Here is an 18,093-nt window from a genome sequence, read left to right as displayed (position 1 = left end):
CGTGAGGAATGCTTTAGCACTTGGTGTAGCAGCTGCTATTCTTAAACTAGGAAAAAATGGGACAGTTTATACAATACCCATTTAATAAAGAAATGCCTGGGGGAAGGGAATGGGCTGAAGTGGATGCAAAACTACTAAAGGAAAAATGTTAGATTGTCAACAGCAGTTGTATTGCTCCAGGTAATGCCATGTTCTGTGTGCTGCCATCTCTCCACACTGTTTAGTTTTGTGGGATAAACTGGATTCAGTGTAACCTGACCATGACTCTTCAGCAGAGTCACTGCCTTTCCAGTTTTATATTTCAAATGTCATAAAGTAGAAGCCTGAACAGTTCTGTAGGGCCGATATGTCGTTCCAGGAGCAGCATGGAACTGATGAAGCCGTATTTCCTATGGTTTTGTGTTCTTTCCAACCTGTGGCTCCCAGTAGCTCCTCAGTACCCTGCAGCACCCTTACCGGGCAACCACTCACACATGCTGTGGCTGTTCTGGAGCTCTGTAAGTTCACAGTGCCTGGCCAGCCACTGCCAAATATTATGTGCAATGGATGGTACTGGCCTGTTCCCCTTTCTGTGCCTGTTCCTTCACATGAAATTTATCACAGAACTTTATGGAATTTCCCAGGTCCATCACTGAAACTGCAGCCCTTCTTTGGTTTTTTCAAAGTCTTGGCAGAAGATGGGAGCAGTACTGCTTTGTTAGTTAATTTTCCTAGGAAAAAATGCTAAATGGCTATGATTTTTAAAATTATTTTAAAATTTTCCATGTGGCTTGTTATCAAATTGTTGGATTTGGTGTGCTTGCCAATATATAATACATACAAGTAAATTTTGTAGGATGAAAATTGTCGTACGTTGATTCTTATATCTGATAAATATTGTTAATTAAAATTAATTTAACCTTCTATATTTTAAAATTCCTGTGTGACAGGTTTAGGAGATGGGTTTAGGAGAAGGTCTTTTTATTAATTTTTTAGTTATCTTTGGAAACCAAAACCCAGGAGATTCTGTCTGAACATCAGGAAATGCCTGCTGGCCACGTGCTGGCCCAGGTTGCTCAAAGAGACTGTGGAGTCTCCATCCTTGGAGATACTCAAAAGCTATCTGGACATGTTCATGCAGGTCCTGCCAATCTAACCTGATCGCCTTCTATGACAAGGTGACCATGAGCCAGCAGTGTGCCCAGGTGGCCAAGAAGGCCAATGGCATCTTGGCTTGTATCAGAAACGGCGTGACCAGCAGGTCCAGGGAGGTTATTCTCCCTCTGTACTCGGCACTGGTGAGACAGCTCCTCGAATACTGTGTTCAGTTCTGGGCCCCTCACCACAAGAAGGATGTTGAGGCTCTGGAGCGAGTCCAGAGAAGAGCAACAAAGCTGGTGAAGCTGGAGAACAGGCCTTCTGAGGAAGGGCTGAGAGAGCTGGGGTTGTTTAGCCTGGAGAAGAGGAGGCTGAGGGGAGACCTCATTGCTCTCTACAACTACCTGAAAGGACGTTGTAGAGAGGAGGGTGCTGGCCTCTTCTCCCAAGTGACAGGTGATAGGACAAGGGTCAGTGGCCTCAAGCTCCGCCAGGGGAGGTTCAGGCTGGACATTAGGAAAAAAATTTTCACAGAAAAGGTCATTGGGCACTGGAACAGGCTGCCCAGGGAGGTGGTTGAGTCACCTTCCCTGTAGGTATTTAAAAGATGGTTTGGCCAGATGCTCAGGGACATGGTTTAGTGTCAGATAGGAATGGTTGGACTCGATGATGCAAGAGGTCTTTTCCAACCTGGTGATTCTATGATTCTATGAGCAGTTCGTACTAGAACGCCCTGCTTGAGTCCCTTCCAACGTCATCCATTCTGTGAAATTTCCTTTCTTTACAGAGGTATTCATGTCACTGCAGAAAGACAGAAGCATAGAGTTTATTCTTCTTCTGCACAAATTAACTTCATATCACAAGGATTAAGGAGACTCATGATGTTTTCCGTTTGCATGCTCATCATGCAGGAACTATTGAGGAGCTTCTGTTTGCTTTTCCCCTCATTTTGCTATCCTAAATTTATGTAGCTGAAATCAAAGATATATATTGAAATTGACATTTGCTTTTAATATAAGCCCTTACCAAAAAGTGAGATGATTTTTTTCAGAAAACAAATACTGTAGTTTATTTCCAGACAACTGGAATTTAGTTAGACTAGCGGGACCAGCTGTTGAAATCTGTTGGTCACAGAGTGTTTCTTAATAAATTACACTAATTCATACCATTGGAAGAGTTTATGAATTTACACTGCCAGGGGGGAAACACATACACCCTAGGTTGGTCTGCTTGTTTGCAATACTGCTGCAGTATTGGGCAATCCACTCACTTGTTTAACTACAAACAGCCGCGAACTTGGAGAACATCAGCTGGTGGCTCACCTCTGTGTGCTGGCATTTGAGCAACCTATGACTAGCGGAATACAGCATAAACACTGGCCATTGACCTTCCCCCATGGGGCATGGCTGGCCCCTCCTCAGCAGCTGTACAGTGAGGATGTGTTTCGGTGGGCATAAGCTTCCGTGTGGCAATGATCTTTACCAAGAATAGTCTTTTCCTTTGTCACAGAACAGGAAGTGAGATGCTAATGGGGAAAAAAAAAGGTAAGACAAATGCATACAGACCTTCAAGCATCGATCAGAAGATGGTAGAAGTATTGTGCAGTAAAGAAAAACATAATTAAGAGAAATCAGCATACAAAAAAGGTTGTGCTGTAAGGTGTAAAGCCTTCCTAATAGTATGATGAATGTGGCAAAGAGTAGCTTCATTCATTTCAACAGGTAGACTAGGTAGTGAGAAGAAGAAAAGTAGGATTCTCATCATAAAGCTTCCTTTAGCAATAAGCAGAGTACTTCTGTCCAATTGACTTGGTGTCAACTGGGAGTTTCAGCTGGAGCAGATACTTGAGAACTGTCCTGTGCTAACCTCCCCCCATCCTTCTTGGAAATAATAGTCAATTTTCTTCCAAGCACCTTGTTGCTGGAGTGATCCCTGCAACAAAACTGAGACCAAACTAAACAAGTTTTGCCTGTGCTGCCTGTAAGTACTGCAAGTGATGTAAATTTATTTGTGTAGTCAAAATTAATTACTCTTTTTATTTCTTTTAGATACAGAGTGTATTTTGGAGCCTCTGTCTCTGCCAGAAAGTCCAGGTGGTGTTGCTGCTGTAGAAAGTTCTCCCTATGTGCCTTGTGTTTTCTGCAAAGAATGCTGTCTTTTAGCAGAACAAAACCAGCTCCTGAAGCACATGATTATTGAACACAAGCTCGTCATAGCAGATGTGAAACTGGTTGCAGATTTTAGAAGGTAAGGCTTATATTGTTTAAAATGAGTGTGTATGAATGCAGATGTTACAGAAGGGTTCAGAAAACTAGCGATCATCTTTTTAAAATACCTCAAAAAGCAGTGGGAGGATTTTTATTACTTATTTTGTGAGCTTTTTCTTACTGGCTTGTAAGGTTGTTTTCCCATGCCCCTCCGGCTCTCCAGCCCCTAGAAGGTGCTGGGACCAGGAGACTTGATATTAGAATACAGGGCAGTTCCTGTGTTAGGCTTTCTTTGACATATCATAGGGACTTCTCAGGTTTTGTCATTAATCAACAAGTTGTATACAAGCTAGAAAGCTGTATATTTTGCTAAATGCATTCTAGACAATCGACTCTCACAATTTTGGGGTTTATTCTTATAGGATAAGATTATTTCTACCACTGTAAAATGTCCTAAAGCTGTGTATTGTGTGCAAAATCTGCTCGGTACAGGATATCTCACATTCATTTGCCCTATTTTAAGAATGTCAGTATTTCCCCACACGTGTAATCCTTAACTATACTTTACAGTACTATGATGTACATACAACTGTGGCTCCTTTTACTGCTGTGTCATTGATCATCTCAGCGGGGTCACATTTGGCTTTCTCTTTCTTTGAACTTCCTCCAGTAGCTGGCGTGGCCTCAGCTGGCTTGTAACTTCAGAGACTAGGAGCTTGCTTGGCATTTTGCTTTCACACACAGCAATGTATGGGCCAGGCAGTAGGCTCTGTGGTACCTGCCAGTTTATAGATAAGTCCTGTTGCAGTGTTTAAATATTAGCTGGAGCATTTCTTAACTAAAAGGAGTTTTTTAGTAAGTCTTCTGTGATTAATTACCTAGACAAAGCAAATAACTTATGTCTATCAAGATGCAAAAAAGAATAAAATAGTAAGATGAAATGTAGGAAGAGAAATGTAAGCCATATGAATCCTTATTCAAATGTATGAGCTTAACGTTGCTTAAAATTGAAAACTGATACTTGTTTTTGTTTGGTTTTATGCTGCAAGCTGAAAGCAGGCAGAACAAGAATGCAATGTTTGTTGGAGATAATCCTCATTTCCTCAGATAAATAAAGGAATCAGAGCTGCTCAGTCATGGGCCTCCAGTTCAAGTGTGCTTGAGGGATTATTCTGTGTTAATAGAAATGTATTTTAAAATCACCTTTTCAAGCAAGTGTCCATTTAGATTCTTTTTGCTGCCTAATGCAATTGGAAAGTAGCCAAATCTTATAGAAAGTGGCCCCAGGATGTGAAATGATGGAGTTGTTACTCTGAAGTGTGGCTTCTCTTATTTGCTGTACTGAATATCTGTAAAATAGTCTAATACTAACACAAAACAGGGAGGTACAATCTTAAGTGTTGAACTGAAGTGTGGAAAATACAGGTAAACAAGTATGAAAACTTAGTATTTTTTTTATACTTAGCACTGAGTTACAACCAGTCTTAGGAATACATTTCTTGACAGAACTGCAAGAAATAGAGAATTTGGAGAAGAGCAATGCTAATAGAAAACTTTTTAAAAAAAACTTGGAAGACTAAAGATACATTTGCATTAGGGAAAGGGGAAGAGATTAGGGGAATAAGCTTCCACTATGACTGGCCATGATCACTTATGGATATTTATCACTCATTTTTTCTCCCTGGAATTATGGCAAGGCATTGACTTTTATTTGTTTATTGATTTTTTTGGGTTAAGCCTTATGGTACAAAACCCTTTAACAGTAAGCTGCACGGCACTGATGGTTATGGTGAGATGAGTTTGTCTAAATGGTGTTAATTTATTTCAGTGCACAGAACTGAAATGACATCTCGATATCACCTCGTTTGCAGATTTACTTCCTAAAAGCTGAAAGATTACTTATTCTGGAAGACTTGCTGTTCTGTGTAGCAGCAAGACTGTTTCATTGTGCATTATAAGCAGTGGAGTAGGCAGGGGAGAGCCAAACACTCACCTTACTGACATTTAATGATGCCTCTGAATAAGCTTCATCAGTGCATACTGGCTTCACTGTCCTTAGCTGTCTGCTGTACCAGAGGTTAATCCTCTCCATGTCAAAGTTAGCAGAAACAAATATGTGCCAGTTCCATGGCTGCTGCAGTTAAATTCCTCACATAGTAAGATAGATGGTAAATAGAGGTAATACAAACCACCCTGGGATGTCATAGCTGTAGCAAGCAAACTTTTAGATTGCACGAGTATTAAAAGCTGTATTTAGAAATGTCCTCATACATATATGATATTTTATAATTATTTTCCTAATTATGACATGTCAATAGGAAGCTATAATTAAATAGTTATCTTTTACCTTCCTGACTTTCACGTAATTTATATCATGCACATGAGTTATAACTATAAATATAAGCATAGACTTAAGCATTTTCAGATTTTTTTTAATAGTAAGATTCTGAGTAATTATCACAAGGATTGCTTGGTTCCCTTCATCATATAATTGAAGGTGATGGTTTCTTATTGGTTAAACGGTAGCTTCTAGTTCAGTGGGAACTTAATCTCAGTTGGGATCTGCTATGATACAGTGGTAGCACAAGAATGTTTCTAAGTAACTGTAGTTGATGGGTTAAACCTTCACAATGTGTTTAGGGGCTTCCTTATTCTGTCTGATATCCCATCCCCAAGTGTTTGGTGACTTCATTTTTCTCTCTCTAGTTGTCTGCTAAACTACAGCTTTCATTGTAACTCCACAGGAAACCTGCCAAAACCTCTGTTCTGACAAGTTGGTGTTTTTACTAAGTTTCACATTCCTGCTTTCATCTTGCAGAACACAGACCACAATATTTTGGGAACTTGAGAGTACTCTGTAGTGTATCTTTTCAATAAAGATGCATCTGAGTGACACTTCTGTCTAAAGATGTGAACAGGTCACAGTGTTCAAGTAAAGCTTAATGCAAATCTGTCTTACTGAGTTTTTCGCTTTGACAGGATGGTTAAACCCAGTTTTTATGAAGTTGAATGAATTTGATGAACTGGAAAACTAGGTTAAAGGAAGAAAAAACAGACAGGAATTAAACCACAAACACTCCTAAGAATTTAGAGAATGGAAAATGCAAGAGCTAATCAACTGCTTATTAAACTTCTTTTGATGCTTCCTTTTTCACTAATCATTTCTCTCTTATTTTCAAAGATACATCTTGTATTGGAAGAAGAGGTTTGCAGAACAGCCCATCACAGACTTTTGTAGTGTGATAAGAACAAATTCGGAAGCTCCATTAGGTAACTATACTGCTTGTTTACTCTCTGTTGGCCAGATCATGTGATAATTCCTGGTCTATACTGCTGCTTTGATCTACCTACTGTGAAGTTACCCAGCACTACATCAGAAAAGGACAGAAATGATTTTTAACTCTTAACTTTTAATATTTAAATTTACCTTTTCTGAGGACTGCAAGACATGTTTCAGCACTGTGCTGAGTGAGGGTGAACCCAATACATGCTTAAATGTGCTATCAGATTAGAGCTAGTTGCAAATCAAGGCCTAAAACCAGCAGTGCTTGCATCATGGATGGGGAAGCTTTGGCACCCACTGCATAAGTAATTGGCGACAGTCCTTCTGGACATATGGAGAAACAAACCCAGTGAGCTTTCTTTTCCAACTTCACCCTGTCTGCCTCCCTCATGATGACGCTAACGCTTCCTGGGCATCAGGGCCACAATAACCCTTCTTTTCCCCTGCCTCACTGCTTGCTGCCCCAAGAGTATTAGAAGACAATATCTTCATGGTAGGGGTACAATGACTGTCATTTTCTGAGCTCCAAGACAAAAGATCCTACTTCATGGTTCTGCGGGACATTCCATCATAAGGACAGTGATGGCTGTGTCAGGGAAGTGTTTTTCTCAGAAGTAGATGATGCATTTCTTCAGCTTCCCCTTTTCTGTCAGAAAAATAAAGTTTATGTAAAAGCAGATAAGAGAATGTTAGGGTCTTCCTACATCTTTAACTCTTCACAGAGAGCTTAAAAAATAGGAAAAAAATGCATGCAGCAATTGTCAGAGATGTGTGGAAGATAAAAACTGAGTACAAAATAGCTGAGAATAAGCGGTTTTGATTTTTCAAATTGATTTTAAGAAAAATAGTCCTAGAAAACATGAAAACCACTCTTAAGGAACATATGTACATTTCTCTTACATATGTATGGCTTTGTGTCTGAAAATTTAATACTTAGCACTCCATTTGAAAATACAATAGAATAGTAAACAATCAATAACTCTTTCAGAGGACAATGAGAATACTCCATTGTTTCTTTGTTAATAATTTTGTTAATTTTTATGACTATCTCCTTAAATTTGATAGCTGAGACATCAGGAGGTTTCTCTTCCTCGCATAGGCTTCTGTATGAAAAGATGGGAAAGGGTGAAATCTAGCAGGTTTAAAATTGTAAAAGGCTTAATAATGGTAACTTCAGTTCACCAATCACATAACTCTGATTAATTAGTAACTTTCAAATGCAAAATATATTTAATTGTTTTTATCTTTTCTTACATACCGAATAATTTCAAGGTGATTCCTTTGACTAAGGTTTGCTTTATTATTAAATTGGATATGGACATAAATAGATTTTAGTAGTTAATAAACATAAAATGTGGGTAAAACATATAAATAGAAATGCAAATTAGCAAGTCTCAATGGGTGTTCCTGAATAATTGTGGTGCATATCTATAGATGAAATGAGATCTGAGGGTGAAAGGAGATGTGATCAGTCAGGATAATGAGAGGGTATACGAAATGACGAGAACTACTGAAAACTGACAACTGCTTAGGGAAATAATGGAAATCTCGCATGCAAGATAAAATTAAAGGTGCCATAAAGATCTTATAAATATGAATATACAAATATTTAAGCACATTTCTTTAAATTATGATATCAAATAGCTGACTTTTATAGATTAAAAAAACACATCTTACATTCTTACCACATTCCAAAAGTTTAGCAAATTATGTACGAGAAGTATTCAAAGCAGCTGCAACTTCCCATCCATTACCCACACTTCCTAATCTCTTAACAGAAGAGCAAGAAAATTATTTTCTTCTTTGTGATGTTTTACCAGAAGACAGAATACTTAGAGAACAGCTGCAGCAAAAGAGGCTGGTAAGAAATTACTGTTTTTTCACTTTTTTGAGGTAAACAGTTCTGTAATGTAATATATGGTAACTTAGGGGGCATTTTAAAGTGAAAGGTTTTTTTCCTAGACTGCAAACTTCTGATTTCTTATAATTTTTTTAAGTTCATTTCCCTAGCTGCTGCACAAACATACACAAACCCCTTGTTTATAGGTTTTTCCTTGGAATAGATTTACAGGTTGTATGTCGGTGTTCCACACGAGTGGAAAACACATCCAGAGCACTGAGAAAGACTGAGCATGCTCAACATTTTTAATTCTTGCAAGAATCTCCGATGTATTGACACACTGTCTTTTGTGTAATAATGTACATGTAGGGAAATTAGCAAAATAAAATTCAGTGTGTGATATTGTGAAAAGGGAAGATGATACTTATTTACTTTCAAGCAAGTTGATTTTGTGCATTCACACTCCTTTACCCACATTTCATTAACTTACGCCTGCATACCTACAAGAACCACAGTGCATAAGTGGAGAGAGTGTAGCCAGTGTCATTTCTGTGAGATACAGAGGACAAGAAATGCTGTCTGTTGAGTCCTAATGAGAACTGTTCAGGTTCCTCTTGATTGGTCATGGCAACCTAGTAGTTTGGGCAGACCTCGTATTTTTTCAGAGTTGTCACTTGGAAGAGACCTTAAAGATCATCTAGTTCCACCCCCTCTGCCATTATGTCTTTTATTAGTCATGTGCTGTAAAGCACACTCACAGCAAAGGCAGCCAACAGCATTTTGGGCTGAATTAGGAAGAGTGTTGCCAGCAGGTCAAGGATCCTTCCTCTCTACTCAGCAGTAGTGAGACCACATCTGGAGTGCTGGATCCAATGCTGGGTTCCCCAGTACAAGAAGGATACAGATGTCCTTGACCAAGTCCAGCAAAGAGTCACAAAGACCATAAAGATATCCTTTATTCAAAGAAAGACTGGGAGAGCTGAGACTGTTAAGCCTGGAAGATGAGGCTTAGGGAGATCTCATTGATGTGTTTAAATACTTGATAGGAGTAAAGAAGGGGGAGCCAGACTCTTCTCAGTAATGCCCCCTAACAAGACAAGAGGCAATGGATACAAATTGAAAATCAGGTAATTCCATCTGAAAACAAGAAGACAATCTTTTGCTATGCAGGTGGTCAAACAGTAGAACAGGTTGCCCATAGAGGGTGTAGAGGCTCCATCTGTGGAGATAGTCAAAACACAACTGTACACAGCCATGGGCAACCAGCTCAAAGTGACCCTGTTTGAGTATGGGGATTGGACTAGGTGATTGCAAAAGGTTCTTTGTAACCTCAGTAATTTAGTCATTCAAGGTTAAGAATGTTGTCGATTTGATGGTTCTTCACTGTACGTCATTGTTGCAATTCCTTGTGCCAATTTCTTATAATGCCTTTGAGGTTATGAAAGACGTCTTGAACGTTGCCCGTGGGCTTGCAGTGTCATAATGATGTTTATTTCACAAGCATATATTGTGGTGTTTGGGGCTTTGAGGAAGTAAAGTGTGTCGTGATTGAGCATGCGGCTATTATTTCTGTAGAACTGTCTATTGTAATAGTACATCCTGGCTGCTACACATTGGACGGTACTTTTTCTTTTTCTAAAGGGCATTTGTTTCCTGTAGTTTTTTGTGCTATGCAATCCTATTCCAACTGAGCCTTCTCTACATTGCTAGTGTCAAGGGAGTGCAGAATCTGTTGGCAGGTGAGCTGTTTAATCTTGTCTGCAAACAGATACTTCCTCAGTGCAGAAAAGAGTGCAGGATTTAGCCCAGTGCAAGTGCTGAGTTTGTTTATCAGAGTCATTAAGCTAGAAAAGAAAGAGATATGCATTCTTATTTTACTGTGAAATAGCCTTTGCTATTAGCACTGTTTTAAGTATCAGGATTGTATCTTCCATTTTTGCAGCAGGATTACGTGAAATCAGGCTGCAGCTGTAGTTGGGGGCTGATGGAGTCACTGCTTTAGTTACAGCAATAAAGTCTGTTTAGTTTTTCATTTCCTTTTGCTACAATCTGAGTGTTGACTTGCAAGTTAAATAGTTATTTTGCTCTGCAAAGTCTTTTACCTCTAGACAAGTCCAGCAATTAAGAGTGAGCTGGCAAATGGGCTTATGAGAGTTGCGCAGAATAAAGACCAGAACTATAGAACTTCTGGTGATTTTTCTGCAGCCTTTGAATCCTGACTGCTGTCTCCAACCGCAAGCCCAAAAAAAGAATAAATGTTGTCTTTAAAATGTGCTAGCTGAAGCATTTAATTTTGCAGTTTTGAAACTCAGTTTTAGAAATATCTCAAGCTGTATTGCAGCAGGGGAGCCAGCCAAGGTGGATGTCGTGCAGAGACATTATGGTGACTGTGATGTATTGAGAGAGGCCAAGGAATGAGCCTGAACTAGGTTATAGAGCACAGCTTGCTGAAATAGCTGACAAGGTTATGTAGCACAAAATAGATACAGGCTTTTGGAAAAACAAAGTCTTGATGAACAGTATGTAGTTGTGAAGCAGTACCAGGGATGGCCTGGCAGCAAAACTTGAGATACTAGGAGAGGCACTGTCATTATAAGCTACTTGGGCTTATGTTTCAGATTTTTTTTAAAAAGGTAAAAATCCCAAACCAATGTTTTGAAAACACACTGTTTTGTGGTAGGGAGTTACTGTTAACAACTGTCTACCCAAGCATTGATTTTGTCTTGCTGTCATGTTTACTGCTATTCTCCTGTCATTTGACTGGTTGTTTTAGGTGAGGAGGCCGCTGTTCCTCCCATTAGATAGACTCTGAGGAGGAATCTTCACCAAAACTGGAGAGGTATACATGGATGTTCGGAATACTTGGCTGTACTGGTTTCCCAGGATGAGCTGGTTTATGATCTCAATTTTGTTACAAGCTTAATCTGAGAAAAGATTAAAGGAGTTGAAGTGATGTGCTGAAAGAGATCGAGGTGTTAGCCTAATTTAGCATCAAGCAGCATCAGAAGTGCCTACAGAATAGTTAATAACATCAGCATGTTAATACTTGCATCTGAAATTCTATAGGTCTTTCTTTCCCCGTGTTCGGTATTTAATTGCTTTTCTCAAGCATTCTGGATCCTTGCCTATCCTCCAGAAGTTTTTGAAGAATTGTCAAGCTAGTGGTCAGAAATTGTTTTATCTAATTCTGTAGTGAATCTTGAGTAAATTCTGTCAGATTTGAATATGTATAATGTCCAGCTTTTCACCCTTTCTTACCCTTTTCTGGTCTCAGTTCTTTGTTTCTTTTGTGTTAAGTGCATTTCATTAATGGTTGTGACATAATTAACCCTTCCGTAAAGACTGAAGCCCTGAATACTGCAAGAAATCATCTTTTGTCTGTGTTCGGTCTCTTGCTATATTAAGCAATGTATCTCTGCTTTTCTTTGCTTATTATTTCTAATGTGTTTGGGGGTGGGAGAAGGTTGGATTTTGCTATTCTATTTTACTGTGTTAGCCTGCCTCCATCTTCTTTTGCTTGTCTTAGTTCAGACAAACTTCACCTTTCTCCTGCTTCAGCTTGGCCTGAGATGCATGTCTACTGTAATTTCAACCCTCTGTTCTTTTTCATAAATCTTTGCACAGTTACATAGTTTTCATAATATCATGAAACTCTTTGTCCCTTTTTTAAATTGACTTAGCTTCCTGAACAAGCTCCAGGAATGTCTTCTATGTCAGAGTCACAGTACCCTTCAAAGCCTGAGTTGTCTGACCTGTCATTGATTACTGCCTTTTCAAGAGTAGGTTCTAATACTTAGGTAGCTCTGTCAACTCAGGAAGAGGAGCAGTGGGGAAAAGAGGAAAAACGTAAGAGCAAGTGGGACAGACAGCTAGGGGAACAATTCCTTATAGCCATCCTAGTTAGTCATTCCTGCTGATTACTTCAGACTTGAGCTCTGCAGACTGGACTGGAATTGAGGATAAGGTACGGAAAAAAATATTTTCACTATTCCCAAGAGTCAACTTGCCATACAAAACAAGAATGAGGAGAATGCACCTTAGAGGTTTCACAATAAATTTATAACACTTGTATTCCAATATTGAGATTTTTGCCAATTCATTGTAATGCCAGTTAAGTTTCTGTTTGTTCGTTGTACTCATTCAGTCTGCCTAAGGTCTGTGGTTCAGCAAGCTGTCCAGCTTGATTTCCCTCTTACATTCTTTCTCAACCACCATTTGCTTTACAACGTCCTGTTTATCCCGTCAGTCACAACTCTTATTTCTCTCAGGATTTTTTTAGGCTGTCCTTTCAAACCTGGTTTAAAGTCTCCCCTCTTAGCTGACAAGCTGATAACCTGAGATGCTCTTTCTTGTCAGGAGGCTCAGTGGTAGCCTTTTTTCCCCAGCCATATGATGATATTCTTAAACGCTCCTTACTTTGTCTCTGTTTCATTAGCTATATATTCCTCTGTGGAGCATGTTGATCTATGCTTGTGCCTTGAACTCAACCAAAAAGATTTAGAAAGACACTACTCATTCCTTGTCCTACTTCATTCTTGTTCACAGAGTTTTGTGGCAACCTCTCATCTAAATATCTAGTAAAAAGTCAGGAATGTCCACTTCGGTGTTCAGCATGTACCAGATGAAGTGTAGTACTCTCAGTTTTGTCACCAGATAAGCAACATCTATTAAATGGTAGTAATTACTGCCCCATTGCCTTCCTCTCCTCTCTGTCCCGAAAGTGAGTCTCTAATGCCATCATCCTTCATTCCTTATGTCACAGTCTGTGACATGCTGATCTGTCTGCCTAGCCAGTGGGACTCTGTTTATGATGTTCCTGAACTATGTATGGATTTTCATATTCACTGGATGAAAGGGAAAAGTGCACAAAGTAGTTAGCAGACATATGTACCTTGGATCACCAGTGTGACAGCTGGCTTCAAAAATTTTGAGTTTTCTCCAGACTAGATGTCTTATCCGAATAAATGCTTCATGTTTCCACACACCTTATAGCTAAGCTTCTTTCACGAAGGGCTTCTCCAGCAGGTATCTCTGATAATATTAAAGAAAAGACACTCTTCTTGAGATAACATTGTAGAAGACATGGTAATGATTACAGAATTGGAAGCTAGGGTTTTGTCTGTAGTCAAGGGGTAAGACAGTACGTTGTTAGGTGGTCTTTACAGAGACTTGAAGTTCCTGATACCATGACTCTCTCTGAATATTTTTACTGTTTAGCAGCTACAAGCTCAGTCTAAAGCTCATTAGTCTTGAGGAAAACGTAGACGCAGAACTAAATGTTGTCTTACTCCAGAAGTAGTTTATCCTAACAGTATGTATAATTGTCAAATGATGTGCCTGGCAAGTTTTTAGATACAGTAGTGCGTCTCACATATCACCAATCCTAGTCTTTGAGTGTACTGGGCTGGTTTGTTTTGTTGCCAGCAAAGTGTATAAGCAGTTTCTTCTTGTGATCTGTCAGCATGGGATTTTTGTTTTGTTTTTAAACGAGAATCTCTTTCACTCTCTTCCTTTGCCTACAGCAATAGCTACTTTCTGTGAACACTCAGCAGGGAAATCTAACTCTTATTTAAATTGGAAGAAACTACAACTAAAGATACACACTGTGTGTTTGAGAGATCACCTAGGAGAGCTTGAAAAAATACATATTCTTATTGTGAAGTCTCTATCACATAGTATTTAGATCCAGATTCACCCCCACACTGATGTCTCTGGCAGCACATTATTTCTTAGGCAGACACTCTGATTTCAGTAGTATTAATGAGTCTGTTATTATAACAGAAGGAATGTGCCCTGTGATTGTGCACTATTCACAACAGTGTGACTAAGTGCTCAGATATTTTCGTCCTTCATGCTGTAACAGTTGTGAAGTTTCCTCTTCAAAGGAACGTCTTTAGGCAAACTGTTCAAACCCCATAGGGTATAGCACCATTTATAAAAAGCTTTCATTGGAACTTCTTTTAAGTGATCATTTGTATAACATACTGTCTTTCTAGTCTCTTGCCTAGACAGGATGAGAGCAAAGGGCCAGAACTGGCAAGGGAGATGCCAACAAGAACCCTAAACAACAAAATGTTCTTGCCTCAATCCAGCCAGTAGTGCAACACAATAGCTGAGTCTACTTGTGTGCTTAAGTCTTTCAAATAGAGACTTTGGACTTTGCCTTATCAGGGCTTATGGCAGCAAATTTTTTTTTGGTCCTGAACATCTAAATAAAAAAGAAGACACACACTGCTGTTAGCTCTGCTTTACTGGCTGAACTGCAGAATCCATCCTGCACTGCACAAGCAGGTTTTTGGACTGAGGAATGAGAAGCTCAGATCTCACTGCAGTCACAAATTCACTGTGTGATCTTGTCCCAGTCTGCATAGTTCAATCTGCCTCTGTCTCAGAGCTAGAGAAGAAGCTAACTTTCTACTTTGATTTCTTATCTGTCAGAAGTTCTGGTATTATAAGAGAAACAAGGTTTGGATAAAGAAGTAATTTTTTTTTTGTCAGACTAACTGACGCAGCAGAAAAAAAAACAGGCAAAATTTTGACCATCAATTATTTCTTTAGGTTGGAATCAAAAGCAGCAAAACTTGTGACGAGTAGTGGTTCTGAATGGTTGTTCTGTGTCAGTGATCCAAGCCATATATTTAAATAGCTATGTAAATTATTTATGAGAGTCTTGTTAGTAAAGGATTTCATGATTAAAAAACACCAAAAAGCAGTGGTCTGACAGCAATAAAGAAAGATAATTTAGCATCTGGGATACAGTGTATGTTGGAGGGAAGAGTATCAGGAATTACAATGTCAGAGAAGTCTAATGCGCCATAAAACCAACTGTCCCGAGTCTATGGCTTTTGGCATTTGATGGAGTTTGGTTTTAGTCTTACCTTTTGAAAGGCATTTTGTATATCGTGAATATCTCTTGAGAGACAAAGTAATTGTTCAGGGAAAAGTGCTTACCAGCTGTAAGTATGCATTTTTCATCTTTTAGTGATTATCAATGTGAATTCTTGCTAATGCATAATGCTTAAGCACTTCTGAAAAAAACCAAGTAGTTTTTTACAAAATATTGCTTTCCAAGAACAGGCACATTTTTTTCAAGACACATTTTAAATTACCATCTCCTAGGAGAAAGTCTGAAGTTCTCACAACCCCAAACTGAGCATCATGGACATGTGGGGCATTTGTTTAGACTCCAAGTTATGAATTGTCACGCAGATGATCAGATTTCTTTTGTCTTAATACTTTATTGCACTGGTATATTTGAAGATTATTGTCCTGGTGTAAACACTGTTTTAGTGTTTTGAATTACCTTTTGTGTCTCTGCTTAATTCTTTTATTCATTATGGAAAAAGAAAAATAATACATGTGATTTTTCCTCAGTTAACTTTGTCCTCTCATTCTCTGAAACTTTGCTATGACACAGTATCCTAAAAGAGTACTGCAAAATCTTGATGGCTAAATATTTTTGGTATTTTTATCTTAGTATCAGCCATGAATTTATGCGAACAGCCCCAAAATTTTGAAGTGTTTAGAAACTGGTGTGAGTATTAAAATAAATTACTCATTACCTACCTCATACATTCAGTTTAACCTTCATTTAAGTTTGACTTTCATTACAAGCTGAAAGTCTCCACTCAGGAAACATCTCAGAAGTTTTATGCAAGATATTGTCATTGCTGTTCTTCCTTCAGAGTCCCAGCAATTGAGGCTCTGGAGCGAGTCCAGAGAAGAGCAACAAAGCTGGTGAGGGGACTGGAGAACAAGTCTTACGAGGAGCGGCTGAGAGAGCTGGGGTTGTTTAGCCTGGAGAAGAGGAGGCTGAGGGGAGACCTCATTGCTGAGGGGAGACCTCATTGCTCTCTGTAACTACCTGGAAGGAGGTTGTAGAGAGGAGGGTGCTGGCCTCTTCTCCCAAGTGACGGAGGACAGGACAAGAGGGAATGGCCTCAAGCTCCACCAGGGGAGATTTAGGCTGGACATTAGGAAAAAATACTTCACAGAAAGGGTCATTGGGCACTGGAACAGGCTGCCCAGGGAGGTGGTTGGGTCACCATCCCTAGAGGTGTTTAAGGCACGGGTGGACGAGGTGCTAAGGGACATGGTTTAGTGTTTGATAGGAATGGTTGGACTCAGTGATGCGGTGGGTCTCTTCCAACCTGGTCATTCTATGATTCAATGAAGTGGAGGGTTGAAAATGTCTGTAGGGAAGGAAAGCAAACCTCTTGCTTTCACCATACTTCACTTGAATCAGTGCTTTAAATTCCTCACCTGTGCAAGTACAAGATTTTCTTTCTGGCTTGGAAAGTTCCTTCTAACGATGCCAACATCTGATAAAGGTGATAAAGGGATGTACCCTGGGAAATATTTTTTGAACTCTGTTGAATAAATTGATAAAGCAATGATGCTGGGCTAGTCAGAGTTTCTCGGCTGCTGAGGGTGCTGGTGTAGGGCTAAACAGAAAGTGTGAGAGAGCAGAGCAGCAGGAGCACCATCTGTCTGGAGGATACAGTACGCTGCTTCTTCCCCCCCCAGGCAGAACTGAGAGCAGCTCACCAGGGCAGTTTGGATGAGATGGGAGTCTGGAGTAAGGCAGCCAAATATCGCAGAACATTTTTCTTCCCTCCTCATAAAGTACAAGTAGGAGGCTATGTTGGACTAACATTAATGTTAGGTTGAGGGTGTTTAAACCCTTGCTATCTTAATGTTTGAATTTTACGTGGTATCTTTTGATCTCCTTTGACCTTGTTTCTAAGGCATTTTGCAAAGTGTATAAACTATACACAGATGCCTCCAGGTTCAAGGTTTAGTGAACTGCCTTAGGTGTGCTGCTGAGTGGAGAGAGGTGACAGCTCCAAGCTCCAGTGAAAGCCCCAGTTCTTACTGTTGTGCTGTGAGCTGTTCACTGCCCACGTGAAGCAGACAGACATCCTTACTTAATTGCATCTCTGCTGTAGGGCTTTCACAAAATGTGTTATGCTTTGTTTATCTCTTTCAAAAAAACCAGGAATTTATTTCTGTTAGTTGACGTTTTGCATAATGCAGCAGATATGGCCTGGAATTTGAATAGGCACTGCTGAGCGTGACTCCAACATAAAATGTACACCTTGTAGTACAAAAACAAACAAAAAAAGCCCCAGGATCTGCATTTTCAGGGTAACAGACTCTTAGCAGGTGTGCAACAGCTACAGGTCCTGAATGGTGTGGTTGAATATGGGCCCTCAAGTGGGCTGAGGGACTCTGCACTCATCCCCCACAGCAGCCACTGATGCTGCGTCAAATGTAACGCAGGTGTGGTGTGCTCCTGCACTCCCCAGCAGGCACTCTTTTCATCCCACTGCCCCTTGCGAGATACAGCACGCTCCTCTTGTGGAAAAGAAGACAACAGAACATTTATTAATATTTGCCCAGTATCAGCCTCTTGCTGTCTCTCAGTGGGCCAGGAGGTGTGTTGTGGTAAGCTCACACCAGCCCATCCATGCTGCAGGAAACATTTGAGGCTGTAACGATGATAACTCAAACATTCCTCTTATTTGTTCCTGGGTTTTTTCCTTTAGATGTAGACTCTGTGCAAGTTTGGGCCTTAATCCACACAAAAAAAAGTACTAAAGAGGTAGGTGAGAAACACAAAGCTCCACTGTTGCAGGCTTTAAGGAGATAAAGAGATTGAGAAAATCCCCTAGGAAATTCAGTCA

The 18,093-nt window shown here is 39.7% G+C and overlaps 1 protein-coding gene across 1 annotated transcript in view; it reads left to right on the top strand.

The window, feature by feature from the left end:
• ZNF277 (zinc finger protein 277) overlaps positions 1 to 18,093 on the top strand; it is a 55,155-nt gene that overhangs the window by 19,052 nt on the left and 18,010 nt on the right. The window contains exons 2-4 of the mRNA XM_069851304.1: positions 3,126 to 3,324; positions 6,466 to 6,554; positions 8,346 to 8,428. Of these exons, the coding sequence (XP_069707405.1) occupies positions 3,126 to 3,324; positions 6,466 to 6,554; positions 8,346 to 8,428 (371 nt within the window). The remainder of the gene's footprint in view (positions 1 to 3,125; positions 3,325 to 6,465; positions 6,555 to 8,345; positions 8,429 to 18,093) is intronic.

Source organism: Phaenicophaeus curvirostris, chromosome 1 (genome assembly GCF_032191515.1).
Source record: "Phaenicophaeus curvirostris isolate KB17595 chromosome 1, BPBGC_Pcur_1.0, whole genome shotgun sequence".
In the NCBI taxonomy this organism is placed as follows: domain Eukaryota; kingdom Metazoa; phylum Chordata; class Aves; order Cuculiformes; family Cuculidae; genus Phaenicophaeus; species Phaenicophaeus curvirostris.
The sequence above is the reverse complement of the archived record's forward strand: the minus strand, read 5'-3'. Positions and strand labels throughout refer to the sequence as shown.